The sequence below is a fragment of the Cavia porcellus genome, unplaced genomic scaffold (genome assembly GCF_034190915.1).
Source record: "Cavia porcellus strain 051 isolate PalLab524CR breed Dunkin Hartley unplaced genomic scaffold, mCavPor4.1 scaffold_26, whole genome shotgun sequence".
Classification (NCBI taxonomy): Eukaryota; Metazoa; Chordata; class Mammalia; order Rodentia; family Caviidae; genus Cavia; species Cavia porcellus.
The window spans coordinates 41,891,024-41,906,826 of NW_026947509.1; the positions used below are offsets into that span (position 1 = coordinate 41,891,024).

Below are 15,803 nucleotides of genomic sequence, written 5' to 3' on the forward strand. Positions count from 1 at the left end.
ACATTGTGAAAATGGCCATTCTCCCAAAACTCTTATACAGATTCAATGCAATCCCAATAGAAATACCATCAACATACCTCATAGATCTAGAGAAATTCATCTGAAACCAGAAGAGACCTAGAATAGCAAAGACAGTTCTAAGCAGCAAAGGCAAGGCAGGAGGCATCCCAATCCCTGACTTGAAGTTATACTACAAAGCAACCCTGGTTAAAATCAACATGGTACTGGAATCAAAACAGAGTTGAAGATCAACGGAATAGATTAGAAGATACAACCACAACTACAAACACACTCAACCAACTTATCTTTGATAAAGGGGCCAAACAGGTTCACTTGAAAGAACGACAGTCTCTTTAATAAATGGTGTTGAAAAAACTGGCTCTCCATATGCCGAAAACTAAAACTAGACCCATGCCTATTACAAGTACTAAATTAAAATCTAAATGGATCAAAGATCTGGATATTAAAACAGAAACACTAAATTTATTAGAAGATTTGGGTTAAGACCTAAAGGTAGGTAGAGAATTCATGAACAGGAATCAAACCGTATGGGAAATACTTCCCAGAATCAATAACTGGGATTATGTCTTACTACAAAGTTTCTGCATGTCAAAAGAAATCTCCAGCATAGTAAAAAGAAAACCCACAAACTGGGAAAAAATCTTAGTGAACTGTCCCTCAAAGGACTTCTGTATAAAACATAACAAGAATTTTTAAAAATCAGATCCCCAACATTTAAAGGTCCAATCCAAAAATGGGCATCGGAGATGAATGTACAATTCTCAGATGAACAAATACAAATGGCAAATAAATAAATGAAAAAATGTTCATCATCATTACTCATTAGAGAAATGCAAATTAAAACCACACTGAGATTTCCATCTTATTCCTGAAAGAATAGCCAGGATCAGGAAAACTACAAACAACAAATGCTGGTGAGCCTGTGGGGAAAGAGGAACTCTCCTGCCCTGTTGGTGGGAGTGTAGACTGGTCCAACTGTTGTGGAGGTCGTTTGGAGATTTCTCAAAAAGCTGGGATTGGAAGTCCCATTCATTCCAGCTATTCCACTTCTAGACATATTCCCATAAGAACTGAAAACATCATACCACAGTGATATTTGTGCACCCATGTTTATAGCAGCACAATTTGTAATAGCCAGATCTTGGAAACAACCTAAGTGTCCATCAACTGAGCAATGGATAAAAAAGTTGTGGTACTTTTATACAATGGAGTACTATTCAGCTATAAAGAATCATTACATTGAGATATTTATAAATAAATGGGCGCAGCTTGAGACCATACTCATAAGTGAAATAAATCAAAATCACATGTATAAATCCCGAGTAGTTTCCCTAGTGTAAGAAATGGTAAGAATACATGAAAGTATGTGGCAATCAGGATTCCCCCTTATATTGTTTTGAAGCCTTATAATGTTTTCATTCATTAATTGGAATGGCTTTATTCTGGGGTGTTTGATTTTATTGTCTTTGATGGTATGAACAGTTATTTTGAAGAAAACAAGACATCATAATAACTAGTGCTCATTTAATATCAGCTTGTTTTGAAGTCCCATCAAGCTTTTGTTCTTCTGTCTGCATGGGTTATATCATGTTGTATCTTCCTAGATTTTATTATATGTGATAGTATAAACAAAATTTTTTTATAGACAGGGAGATAATTTAGAAACCGTTGTTTGTTTTCTGTTAGTTGGTTCCAAATACCCTGTAATACTTTTACCCTCTTGAATGGTTTTACACTGTTTTGTTATGTTTGATACTATAGTATACGAAGGTATACCAAATATTTCAAGGAAAGAGACACTATGGTAACTACTGTTATTCAGGTTATCCTGTGGTGAAACACTATGTTGCTTAAATTGTTCTGTTCTGATCTGTGTTGTTTTTATGTCCTCTTTCATCTTAATCTCTCCTTTATATATATATTTTTTAAATTAAAAAAAATTGAAAAGAAAAACTTTTGTGCGTCTAGACATGTAACAAAGTGGAAAATCATTTTAAATTCCACTTCCCAGGCTGGACATGGCACCTCATGTTTTTAATCCCAGCACTCAGGAGACTGAGGCAGAAGGGTTGATGCTAGTTCAAGGCCAGCTAGCATAGCTGTGGAGTGAATTCCAGGCCAGCCTGAACTACTGGGCAGACCAGGTCTCAAAGAACCAAAAATAGGTAATTAGATTCTACTCCCCAGAGTAAACCAGTGTGTCTATCCAGACTGCGAAATTAATTGGTTAGGGAATCCCTAATATGTCTTTTCATTTCATGTTTTACTTGTTTACTGACACCTGAAGTTTCTTCCTTGGTGAGAGCTTCTGCTTTGGTTTTGGTGGTGTGACTGACCGCAAGGCAGGTGCTCTCCCTCCCATGGTTCTATTAATCTGTATCCCCGACCTTTTTTTTTTTTTTTAATTTTGAAACAGAGCTTTCTCAAAATTTTCAAAATTTCTCAAAATTAATTTTTGAGCCATGTTACCCAGGCTAATCCTCTTGCCTCAGCCTCTTGAGTAGCTAGGCTTCTAGCCATATCCCACTATGCCCAGGGAGAGGGTTTATTCTTGACCTGGCTCTTTCTTTTTGGTGGGAGACTGGGAAATTGATCTCAGGACCTCATGTGTGATGTGTAAGCACTCTACACTGAGCTGCATCTCCAGCTAGGCCTTCAGGTGTTGATACGTGTCCTGCCTCTTCTTATGTTTTATTTCCTTTCTTTTTCCTTTTGTTTCTTTCCATGTAGTTTTGAAATAGAAATCATTTCAATTGTGACAGAAAAGTTACAGCCAGAACAAGGAACACCCGAATATCCTTTGCCCAAATTAAGCATTTGTTTATATTTTGTCTTCTTTACTTTGTCACTGATTTGCCCGTCTGTCCATCCATCCATCCCTTCCTCCCTCCTCTCTTCCCTGAACCATGTGAGTGTAAGTGGACGTTCTCACCCTCAACCTCTAAATACTTCACTGTATGTTTTGTAATGAAGATACTCTTTTTGTGTAGTGACGTTTTTAAACTTGGGAAGTTCAGCATTGATACAATACTATTAACTCATTCGGGGCCATCTTCACATTTTTTAAGTTTTTAGGATGGTGTTTGTTTGTTTGTTTGTTTGTTTTGGTACTGGGGATCGAACTCATGATTGCGCGCTTGCAAGGCAGGTGCTTATGCTGCTGAGCTGAATCCCCAACCCCCACATTTTTTCAGTTTTTAATAAGGTTTTTATACTCCACACCGCTTCCCCTGCCCAATCCTGGACTTCATTTAGGGTCACTCTGCTTTTAGCTGTCAAAGGTTTGTTTGTTTTGAGGTGAGATCTCCTGTAGGCTGGCCTGGAGCTCATAGCAAACCTCCTGCCTTACTTAGCCTCTGGGGTTACAGGTGGTGTGCCCACCACAGCTGGCCATCAGACATCTTTAATCTGAAACCCTTGCTAGGTCTTTCAAAATTATTTATTTATTTATTTTTAGTTTTTTGAGCAAGATCTCGCTTTGTAGTCTAGGTTGGCCTTGAACTCACAGCAGTCCTTCTGCCTACAGGACCATTACTTGTAGAAATCTCCTACTTTGTGTTTATGTGTTTACTTCACAAGTAAGTTTGAAGTGTATTTTGGGGGGCAGGAGTGTTATTTTTTATTTTTTAATTACTTATTTTGGCACCAGGGATCAGCCTCATGACCTCATGCTCACTGGGCAGGTGCTTATGCCTCTGAGCGAAATCTTGGCCCCAAAAATGTTATTTTTAAAATGTTATTGGAAGTTGTCAAAGTTTTCAGACCATAAACAAAACTTACTATTCTGCCTCAGATAATGGTCTTTTAATATTTGAAATACCAAGTGCTTGACCTGTCTGGTTTGCCTCTAGGGATGCTGGTCCAGGGTGAGTTCAGCAGCAGTGACAACTGTCTGTCTGCTGGTGACAGTGGGGAGAGGTTACCATGCATGTGATGCATGCTGGTTTCACAGGTGTTACAGTGTGAGAAAAAGGTCCCCTCACATATGAATCCATGTTGGATCTCTGAATACTCACCAAACACCTTGCCCACTTATTTTCCCACTAATGTTACTGTACCACGTTTTTGAAACTTTGCCAGACACTGGTATTTCTATTGTGGGATATTTTCTCATGTACTTTGTAATATCTCTATTAATGTGGGTTTTTTTCCTTGCAGGTCTCTAAGAGCTATTTATTTTTATCTGTTCCCGTTTGCTTTTACTTTTTTTTTTTAGTGTTTTTTCATGATCACACTTGAGACAAAGTAAGAACTCACTCTGCTGTTAACTCTTTTTCCTCTCCACTTTGACTCCTTTTAAGCAAAGAACTTTTTCCTTTCCAAATGTAGTTTGAAAGTCTTAATTAAAATCTTTGGAATATAGATTGGTACCTCAGTTCACAAATTTAATCTTCTCCACAACTATGCACAAACTGAATTGGCAAGAACTGAATCAAATTTCCCATAAGGCATACATTGAAGCTAACCCTTGAATTTGTGTTTGTTTGTTTTTGAGACAGGGTCTCACTATACAATTCATGCTGACCTTGAACTCACTCTGTAGCCCATGGTTAGCCTTCAATTTGCAGCAGTCCTCCTGCCTCAGCTTCCCGCGTGCTAGGATTACAAGTGTGCACCGCCATACCTGGACCTAACCATTCAATTTGACTTGGTTCACATCCAAATCAGTTTGGGATCAGAACTGGAGAAAGAATCAAATTTGTGAGTGGAGGTGACTGTATTGCACTTTGTCCTTATAACTGTGGAGTAATGGCTGTCAGCCGTCACAGCCATTCATTACACAAGCAGAGCCTGTTACCAGACATGGTGGAGAGGAAGTCCTGACTATTTGGCTAACTTTGCTCTGTATTATTTAGGAAACTAAGTAATGGATATGTATACCTTCCTGCTTCCAGGTTTGGTCTGAGATTGGAAAAGGCTTTCTAGATGGGTCACTTGATAAAAGTGCAACTCGGAAGAAACCATATGAAGATGGTAAGTTTGGCCGCTCTTAATTTTTCAAAAAGGACCAAAACATGTATCTCAGTTTCAGTGGGTGATCTATGATGATGAAATTATTGGTCATTTTGTTTTTTTTTTTTTTTTGTCTTTTTCTTTTTTATCGGTACCGGGGATCGAACTCATGACCGCTTGCTTGCAAGGCAGGTGCTTATGCCGCTGAGCTAAATTTCTAGTTCGAAATTATTGGTCATTTATAAATTCTTTTTTTATGCTTTTCCCGACATTTACTACAGTGGACGTTTTTCTTTAACAAAAGATTTGGAGAAAAATTGTTGCACAAAAACTTCTAGTACTCATTGTGGAATTAGTATACTCTACAGGATTCATGGAAAATGTAAGGGTACAGTCCAAAAAAAGCAGTTTGAAACTGGATGCCTGTAATCAGCACTGAGGAGGCTGAGGCAGTAGGCTAGCCTGGGCTACTTAGAACCTGTCACAAAACAAAACAACTGAAAAAACATATAAAGAATCCTAAATAATGAATTACCTAAAGAAGAAAATATTCACAAAACTATTTAATGTCATACTGTTTCTGTAAATAGCAAACCAACATCAAATCAAATGTCTCACATTATAGGAATTGCTAAAGAAATAATGTCCGGCATGATTGAATTTTTTTTTTTAAATGTATTTTTCCTTTTTATCGGTACCAGGGATTGAACTCATGACTGCCTGCTTGCGAGGCAGGCGCTTATGCCGCTGAGCTAAATCCCCAGCCCCTCTGTCCGGCATGATTAAATGTTATACAGGTACTCGTAAAAAGAATGTAGCAATGTAAAAAATTCTTTGTGCTTGCCTCAGCAGTACATATGCTAAAGACAATTTTGCCATTATAATGTTAAGTAAAAATGTTTTTGAAGTTGTTGGGCATCAATGCCTACTTTATAAAATTTACTAGAGGGCCGGGCATTTAGCTCAGTGGCATAAGTGCCTGCTTGGCAAATGTGAGGTTGTGAGTTCAGTCCCTGATACCAAAAAATAAAATAAAATATACACAGAAACTTTTAGTTTGTTTTGTTTGAGACAGGGTCTCACTCCATAGTTCAGGCTGACCTTAAATTCACTTGGAAGCCCGGGCAGACCTCAAACTCACAGCAATCCTCCTACCTCATCCTCCTGAGTGCTACCCTTTTTTTGGAAGCACACAGAGTAAATTAAAATAAGCTAATAGAGTACAGTGGCACACACCCATTATTATCCCAGCTACTCCATAAACTGAGGCAGAGGGGTTGCTTGAGCCTAGAAGTTTAAGGCCAGTCTGTGAAACATAATGAGAACCTCCCACATTTAAGAAAAAACAGTAATTTTCCATGTACAGTATAATAATATTACATTTCAGAATTCTCTTCATTCTTTTAACAAATATTTAATTGTGACTTCCTGTGTTACTGTATAGTCTAAGCTTGTCCTGAACTCACTCAGGGGTCCAGACTGGCCTTGAATTTGCAGTGATCCTCCTGCCTCAGCCTCCCATGTGTTAGGATTATGGCCTTGTAGCACCACACCCTCTTCTGTGTAAAGGAGACAAAATCCCTGTTCTTATCAGTTTCCTATTTTAGTGATTCTTGATATTCAACACAAGTTTTTTAGAATGCCAATTGAATTGACATCTGCTGTTGAATGTGTTGACATTAATTTCCTTGATAATGTGCCTCAGAAATACTGGTTAAATTAATGTGAAATGAAAATAATGTATACCTTTTGAGTCTTAAATCTGAGTGAATTGTCTAGCATATGTTCTTGGGCAGTCACACGAGCAAAGAGCTTGTATGGCAAATGGGTTTCTTTTTGCCAGGCTCAAGCCCAGAGCCTAGAGCGTACTTGGCAAGCTTTGTGCCACTGAGCTGCGTCCCAGGCCTCAGGTTCTGCTATCGAAAGAGTTCCATGGCTTCATCAGAGCATCCTTTGCTTAAGTGAATACTTCCCAGCCTGCTCTGCACATTAGAGTCACCTGGGAGGCTTAACCCAAAAGTTGCAGATGAGACGCTGTACAAGATGAGTTTACTCCACACCCTGGGCATTAGATATCTTTGACAAGCTCTGCAAGTTACTCTGATGTACTCAGTGGTGTGAAGAATATACAGCAGTAATCCCTGAACTTTGCTGTACTTTTTAGATTTTGAAAGTACAGAAGCCTGGCTCCTACCTCTGCACATCAGACCTAACTGGTGTCAGGTGTGACTTGTGCTTTGCTGGAAGCTTCCCAGGTGATTCTCATGTAGTGCAAAGTTTAGGTACTGCTGCATTATGTTGTTTAAAATGTCTCGTGTTACATTCATTCAGCTCCATAAATGCTTGTAGAAGATTGTTTCTGGTGCTGGGGAGATGTCAGTGAATAAAGAAAAAATTGTTGCTCTTGTAGCAACACATGGTGGAAAGAGACAGTCATCTAAATGAGTAAACTGGGGTGTTAGAAGATAAGAAATGCTGTGGAGAAAAGTAGAACCAGAATGGAGATGGACAGTGCTGGGGTGCAAGGGTGCAGTTTTAAATTGTTCTTAGGACAGGCCCCATTGAGTGAGATTATGTTTTAATAGTTGTAGAGGAAGGGAAATCAGTCATGTCTGGAAGAGGATTCCATGTAGTGGAGATATGGCTGCAGAGTCTTTGAGGAGGGTAGCTTCCTGGTATGCTGGACAACAGTGTGGCTAAAGTGAACAATAAGAGGAGCAGAAGGGGCTGAGGTCAAAAGACTAGGGAGGGACACAGCTTTACACGGCTTGTAGACCACCATGTGACTGGCTTGGTACTCTGAGCTATGATGCTTCTGAGCGTTTAAGATCTCAGTTGTGTTTGAGAGGCTTGCTCTGGCATCTGAGGTAGACTGCTGGGGTCCAAACCAGAAGCAGATAGACTGCTTAGGTGGCTATTCATGGAAGTGCAATAATACGGGGCTTGGCCAGGCGGCAGACAGCAGAAAATAAAAGACAACAACAAAAAGAACCATCCTGTGTCTGAAGATAGAACCATCAGCACTGGCAGACAGACCAAGTGCAGAGTGTGGGTGAGGTGGACAGGGACATTTTAGGCCTGAATAACTGGAAAATGAAGTCAGACAAGGAAGCCTATGGAAAGATCCAGATTTCACAGGACAGATAAATCAGCTGATCATTCATGTTGAGGTGTTTTAGACATCCAAGTGGAGATGTGGACTTTGTGGTTAAAAATATGAATGTAGAGCTCAGGGGAAAAGATTCTCACTAGAAGTAAAAATGTGAAATTGTTTGGTACATAAATTTAAAGCTTTCCTGGTAAGCGGAGGCAGGGTGGCAGACTGCAGCCCTTCCAGGGGGAGAACCAGCAGTCTCTCCTGAGATCCACGCCATGTTGGAACTTAGGACTCTGGGAAGCCAAGCCAGCACCTCCCCTCCCTGGTAAGTGGTGGCGGTGTGGCCCACTGCAGCCCTTCCAGGGGGAGAACTAGCAGTGTCAGGGGCTGGGGATTTAGCTCAGCGGCATAAGCGCCTGCCTTGCAAGCAGGTGGTCGTGAGTTCGATCCTTGGTACCGATAAAAATGAAAAAGACAAAAAAAAAGAAGAAGAACTAGCAGTGTCTCCTGAGATCCACGCCATGTTGGAACTTAGGACTCTGGGAAGCCAAGTAAGCACCTCCCCTCCCTGTAAGCGGAGGCAGGGTGGCAGACTGCAGCCCTTCCAGGGGGAGAACCAGCAGTGTCTCCTGAGATCCACACCATGTTGGAAATGAGGACGTTGTGAAAACAAATGACCATTCTGCCTCCCTGCTTAGCAATAGTGAACCTACTGCTACATGGCCTAGAGTCAAATATCCCACTTCCCCTATCCTCCTTCTCCTCCCCCTCCCCGTCCATTAGCAAGTGGGAACCAGAAATCTGAACATCTCCTGGGAGGTTGACCATAGCAAATAAGGGGGACTTCCTTCTACCATTTCTTTGAAGGCAAATATTTTTATTACTGTTTTGCTCTTTTCTGATTAATGGTACTGCTCTATTCAATATTCTGTTTTGATAAGTTCTATAGTGTTCTATATTTCATCTCATTTTGATATATGGGATTGAAAGAACAATTATTATAAAGATAACAAAATATACTGTGATACCTATTACTATTTTCCCGGTAACCTGCTGTGAAGTTCTGTACCAATTTCACTGTACGATCTTAGTTGGCTTTATTCTGACTTGTTCTGTTGTATACTTTCAAAATAAAAATTTTAAAAAAAAATTTAAAGCTTTGAGATGAGAGAGATCACTAAGTTAGCGAATATATATAGACCAAGAAGCCCAGAAACTCAGGAGGCTGAGACGGGAGGACCACAAGTTCGAGGCCATCCTGGGCAACTTGGTAAGAACATGTTTCAAAAGCCCGGGGTTGTGGGGCTGGTGCTGTAGCTCCAACTCCGTGGCAGAGCACCTGTCTAGCATGCTTGAGGCCCTGGGTTCAATCCTGAGAGGAGGGAAGGGGAGATGGGAAATAATTCAAGAGCAAGAAGGAATCAAAAAGAAGGCAGCAGGGGCTGGGGATTTAGCTCTGCGGCATAAGTGCCTGCCTTGCAAGTATGCAGTCGTGAGTTCGATCCCCAGTACAGATTTAAAAAAAAAAAAATGGGCAGCAGGCAGGAAGACAGAAGGAGAGGGTGGAGGCTGGGGTATCCACAGTCCTGGGAGCATTGCTGACTGCATCAGTGAGGACTGCAGCAGATCTTTTAGGTTTTTGATCTACTTTTCTGATTATTTCACCTCTGTTTCTGTCCTTGTGTCCCTCCATGAGCAGTACCAGGTTTGAAAGAAGGAAGAGGCTAGCAACATAGAATTTAGAAAGGAAGTGGATACCATGAAGGGAGAAGCTTGTATGTTTAGGTCCTCTCAGCTGCTGGCATTGTTCTGTTCCTTGACCTGAGTGGGATTGACATGGTTATTTGCTTTATAAGTATGCCTTAAACTGTACTTAAATGCTCTGTGTGCTCTCTTTTTTTTTTTTTTTTTTTTTTTTTGTATTTTTTCTAGTGCTGGAGACTGGGTCCAGAGACTTTGCACTGAGCTACATCCTCAGTCCTTTCTTTTTATCATTTTATTTTGAGACAGATCTCTCTAAGTTACTGAGTTGCCCGGGATAGGCTCAAACTTGTGATCCTCCTGCCTCGGCTTCCCAGGGTTACACCACCATGCCTGGTTTATGTATTTTAAATTTAACAAAAAGTAGGATGAGAAGAAAGTTAGATGAGTTTATAAATTGTTGGTTGTTGGGCTGGTAGTATAGCCCAGTGGTGTAGTGCTTGCCTAGTTTACATGGGGCCCTGAGTTCAACCCCCAATCCTGAAAAAAAATTGTTGGTTATTATCTCTAAAGGTTTTATTTTGCGCATGAAACATTGTACAGGTTTAATTTTAGAGAGTTTCGTCTCCACAAATGCTTGTGTTCTAAAATTTTTTTGTTTTTCTTAAAGCACTTGGTCAATTGGAATCGATTTTAAAGAAAATCATAAAAGAACGCAAAGAAAAGAGCTTCAGTCAACATACGTTCATTGACTCCTTAGTACAGGGAAACCTTAATGACCAACAGGTGATGTAACTGTTAAATATTAATCAAATAAAAATAATCCATATGAGTAGCATGTACTTTTCATTCCCTATAGTCCACATCCCTCCTGAACTCAATAGCTTTTTTTTTATTGTATACCATAAGTAGCACTAAGTACTTGGTTGACTTTTACAGTATTTAGTTTTTTGAGGCAGCTGTATATTATTTAATATTTGGGTAAACAAATGCTGAGGTCAAATTCTCTGATGATAAAAGAGAACAATTCACCAGGCATGGTGGCACACCTGTAATACCAGCACTTGGGAGGCTGAGGCAGGAGGTTCATTTCAAGTTTGAGACCAGCCTGAACTGCATAGCAAGACCCTGTCTCAAAGAGACAAAAAAAAAAAAAGAGGAAAAGAGAAGGATTTGTGTTTTTTTTTCTTTTCTTTTTTTTTTTTTTTTTTTTTGTCTTCTTCATTTTTATCGGTACCAGGGATCGAACTCACGACTGCCTGCTTGCAAGGCAGGCGCTTATGCCGCTGAGCTAAATTCCCAGCTCCTGTTTTCTTTTCCTTTTTTTTTTTTTTTTTTTTTTTTTTGTGGTCTTTTTCCTTTTTATTGGTTCCGGGGATCGCACTAACGACTGCCTGCTTCCGAGGCAGGCACTTATGCCCCTGAGCTAAATCCCCAGCCCCAAAGAGAAGGATTTGTAAGAGCCTTTCTAGACTAAGCCGCTTGGTCTCCAAACAACCTGCCTGGTCATTCCCACAAGTTTTGGCAGCTGGGCTTGTTGATGGTGCCCATCTATTACCACTTGGGCTCCATTGCATTCATGGTGTTATCAGGCACAGGACAGGAATGAACTCATTTCCACATCCACTCACCATAGCAATCTACCCATTTAGCACATGCAAGTCCTGGTGACTGGAAGTGGTTTTTTGGGTCTGTGTTGGTTCACAAATTGAATCAGGCTCCAAGGACAGAGCTAGTCTCTTCTCTACTATTCCCAAGGCTTCATTGCTTCACCAAGCCAGGCCAGAAAATAGGACTGAATCAGTTCATCAGAGCATAGCATGATCCAGTAACACTACCGGCAACTAAATATTTATTGCATCCAAAAGGCAATATAATGTTTGGGGGTTTTTTTATATTATATTTTCATATTAATCAGGGTAAAGAAATAATGTATATTTCCCCTTTGGTTGACCCTGATATTATTTTAATAGGATTATTTCAATAAGATCTAGCATTTCGTACTTCTAAACTTAATTTTGTTTCCTAGATTCTAGAAGACAGTATGATATTTTCTCTGGCTGGTTGCATAATAACTGCAAAATGTAAGTATAAATTGATTTCTTTCTCAAATGGATTACCAGATTTGCAAGGGTTAAGCTATTCTAAAAAAAACACTATTTGCAAGACCTATCTATGACATCTTTTTCTTGCTTCTTACTCTCATTTAAAAAGCTTGATTTACACGGTGCACTTTTTTCACCCCACATGCTTGATACCACCTCTGAAAATTGCCATAAATGTCTTGGCACATTTTTGGGCTGCAAGTTCTCATTAGTGCTTTTAAAATACACTGCTGTTGACACCTTCCCAGCTGAGTGTGAGCGCTTCCCCGCTGCTTGCCCTGGCTCCAGGTAGAGATGGAGGCCACAGGGGTCAGGACTTACAGGAGGGAATTGAAGGCGATTTTGATTTTGATCTAAATTCTAAAATGAGTGATCTAAAGTTCCCTCCCTGGTTTTTAGATTAGTGAAATTCTTTCATACAACATTGATTAAATTAAGTTTCACACAACATTGATTAAAATGTTTATATGTATGAATAGTATTAGAGTGCTTACAGGAAGTATTAGGCTATTGGCTTAAAATCTAGTATTAGGGGGCTGGGGATTTAGCTCAGCGGCATAAGCGCCTGCCTTGCAAGCATGCAGTCGTGAGTTAGATCCCTGGTACCGATAAAAAGGAAAAAGACAAAAAAAAAAAAAAATCTAGTATTAGGCTATTGGCTTAAAACCTAGGAAATGTAGGTTCACATGAAGGATTTCATTTATAGCTATTTTTTACAATGATGAGTACAATTATACGCTTCCAGATATTACAATTAAATGTGATTTATGTAAGCATGTATCAGAAATAATGTATTCTACTTTTTAAAATGCTTAAAAAATATATCACATTAAAAACATATTTTTGGGAGGCTGGGGATTTATCTCAGTGGCATAAGCGCCTGCCTTCCAAGCAGGCGATCGTAAGTTCGATTCCCAGTACGGATTTATAAAAAAAAACATATTTTTTCTAAAGATCTTCAAAGGATCTAATTTAATTTTGTGGTTTGAACACCACAAAAAAAAATGACCATTCAGGATGCCTCTGAAGTTTTTGGAAGTCAGCACAGGCAAAAAAACCTTAATTACAGTTCTTGATTTACTAGTCAGTGTTAGCCTTGAGCAAGTTACTTATCTGCACTGTTTGTTTCCTGAGAGAAATGTTTAGTTGTAATGGGGAGGTTGCACAGTGGCACACATCTGTAATCTCAGGTGGTTGGAAGCTGAGGCAGGAAGATTGAAAGTTTGAAGCCAGTGTGGGAAACCCCGCAAAACCCTGACTCAAAGTAAAGTTCAAAGAGGGCAGGAGTCTGGGGATATGGCTCAGAGTTGGAGTGCTTGCCTAGCGTTTTCAGGGACCTGGGTTCAGTTCCCACTATCACCATTAAAGTTCTTCAGATTACACTGTTATCGCTGTTTCCAGTCATACATTTACTGATGATAGAAAAAGTAAAAGCACAAAACATAAGTGGTTATATTTAAGTGATGATAGAGTGAAACAGAGTATATTAACGGTTATTCTATGCAACCCTTGTGCTATTTCCTTCAGTTGTATATTAGTATAGGTTATAAAATCATATTACATATTGTGCTTTGTACAGCTTTTCATATTTCCTGTTAAATAGAAACTCTGTGCTCCACTCTGAAGCCATAAGGAAGAAGCACATATAGGAAAGAGTTACAGACAAGCAGTCACTGAATAACTGAGTGCTACATAGCTATTGATTTTAGTGATACTAAAACATTTTTTAAAACATTGCATTTGGAGGCTGTGAAAGTTGGAGCATTTGCTCTACATGAAGAAGGCCCTGGATTGTATCCCCCACTGCCACAAAAAAATAATAAAATAAATTCACTCAGGAAAGAGATAACTGGGAAGTAGAGATAAAAATTACTGTTAGCAAAAAAAAATTACCGTCAGCATATTAAAAAGTTTTTGACAGAAAAAGTAGAGCTATAGTGTCAGTTTAAATTTATTCTAGGGAAAAATAGTATGTATATCCAGATGGTCCCATCTGTTGTTTCCTGGGAGAAATGCTTAGCTGTAATGAGGTTGCACAGTGGCACACATCTGTAATCGCAGGTGACTAGAAGCTGAGGCAGGAAGATTGCAAGTTTGAAGCCAGTGTGAGATTCTCAGCAAACCCTTGACTCAAAGTAAAATTCCAAAAGGGCGGAAGTCTGAGGATGTGGCTCAGTGGTGCAATGGATTTATAAAGGAAATACAACCACTGCGTTTCCTCTCTTTATGTTCTTCATGTAATTTTCTTAAATTTCCATTCCTCTCATGAATATAATCCATAAATCAGTTTAAAGCAAAAAGAGGCCACAAGCCAATGATCTCCCTTCAGAACAGCAGTCGTATTGTTAAAAGCACAGATTTCTGGGCCTCAACCCAAGCCTGCTGAAAGAGAATCTGTGGATGCGAAGTTGCGGAATTGGCCATCTCTGGGTAGCTTTTTAGAATCATTGTCCTAAGCAGTAATTGGTCACACTTTGGGAGCTTGTACAGTTACCGTTATAAGTGACACATTTGCAGTACTGGTATTTAGATAAATCTGCTGATTTTATTTGTGTGAATCATTTTATTAGTGATAATATTTTTATTTTATAAGGTTGAGTGAAACAGGTAGTTCGTCACTATCACTAGCATTGACTGTTCCTCAACTATGAAATGTCATTACTGTTTTGTCTGAAATAAAATGTATTAAGTGATTAGACTTGCCAGATACAAGATAGCATCCAAACCATATGATCTCATTCTATAAATACTCACATCCCATTCAGTGATGTAGAATCCTAAGAAGAACCTGGGTGTGGTGGTGCACACCTGTAATCCCAGCACTCAGGAGGCTGAGGCGGGAGGATCACTGCAAGTTTGAGACCAGCCTGGGCTACAAAGTGAGCTCAAGGCCAGCCTGAACTGCATAGTGAGACCCTGTCTCAAAAAGACCAAAAAAAAAAAAAAAAAAAAAAATCCTATGAAAAATGCTGTTTTATTTATAACATTTATTTATCATGGGTATCTGGGGTGAAAAAATTAAGAGGAAAACAAAACAAGACCATTAGTTGTTTTTTGTACTCTAGCCCCAAACCAAGAATTAGCTGTTTTCATTATTATTAATTTAATTTTTCACACAGTATGTACTTGGACGATCTATTTTTTAACCACTTCTGAAGAAGTTCAAAAAAAACTATATGAAGAGATAGACCAGGTTTTGGGGAAGAGTCCTCTTACACCAGAGAAAATTGAGCAGCTCAGGTAAGAATACAGTGAGAAAATGAAGAGGTCATCAAAAGGTAACTTTGAGCTGTTTTGTCTAATTTAAGGATAATGTTACTATCTCAGAGAGCTATATGTTTTATAAGTCTTACAACATATAGAGATTTTCGTGGACATTTCACCTTTGTTTTAAAAATCAGTAATTCTGAGAAGTCTTTAAATTAGCCTGTGTTAAACAGTGCCTGTAGCCAAGCGTAGTAGTGCACATCAGTAATCCCAAGACTTGGGAAGCTGACGCAGGAGGATCATGATTTCAAAGCCAATCTCGACTACATAGCAGGACCCTGTCTGTCTGTCTTTCTTTCTTTTTGGTACCAGGGATTGAACTCACTACCTTACACTTGCCAGGTAGGTGCTTAAGCCACTGAGTTCCTGAGTTAAACCCCCAGCTGGGACTCTGTCTTTAAAAAAGCAGAAAACAAACAATAAGTGTCAATGATGTCAAGCAACTGGGACATTCATATCTTTTGGAGGGAATACAAAATGGGACAGCCACAGGGAAAAGGGTTGGTAGGATTTTGTAAAGTTAAATACGTACTTATTGTAATTCCATACAGAGTCTGGGCTAAAAATAGCCCAGACTGGGAGTAGCTCAAGTAAATGGTAAATGGATGAGCACGGCTGCAGTACCACCATGCAGTGGAGTGCTACTAAGTAACAAAGAG

General features: G+C 39.4%; 1 protein-coding gene across 5 annotated transcripts in view; it reads left to right on the plus strand.

The window, feature by feature from the left end:
- Positions 1 to 15,803, plus strand: part of LOC100713954 (cytochrome P450 20A1) — a 62,701-nt gene that overhangs the window by 32,234 nt on the left and 14,664 nt on the right. For all 5 annotated transcript variants that reach the window (XM_063237286.1, XM_063237285.1, XM_003474449.5 and 2 more), the window contains 4 exons: positions 4,917 to 4,995; positions 10,443 to 10,558; positions 11,802 to 11,856; positions 14,997 to 15,117. In XM_063237286.1, the coding sequence (XP_063093356.1) occupies positions 4,917 to 4,995; positions 10,443 to 10,558; positions 11,802 to 11,856; positions 14,997 to 15,117 (371 nt within the window). The remainder of the gene's footprint in view (positions 1 to 4,916; positions 4,996 to 10,442; positions 10,559 to 11,801; positions 11,857 to 14,996; positions 15,118 to 15,803) is intronic.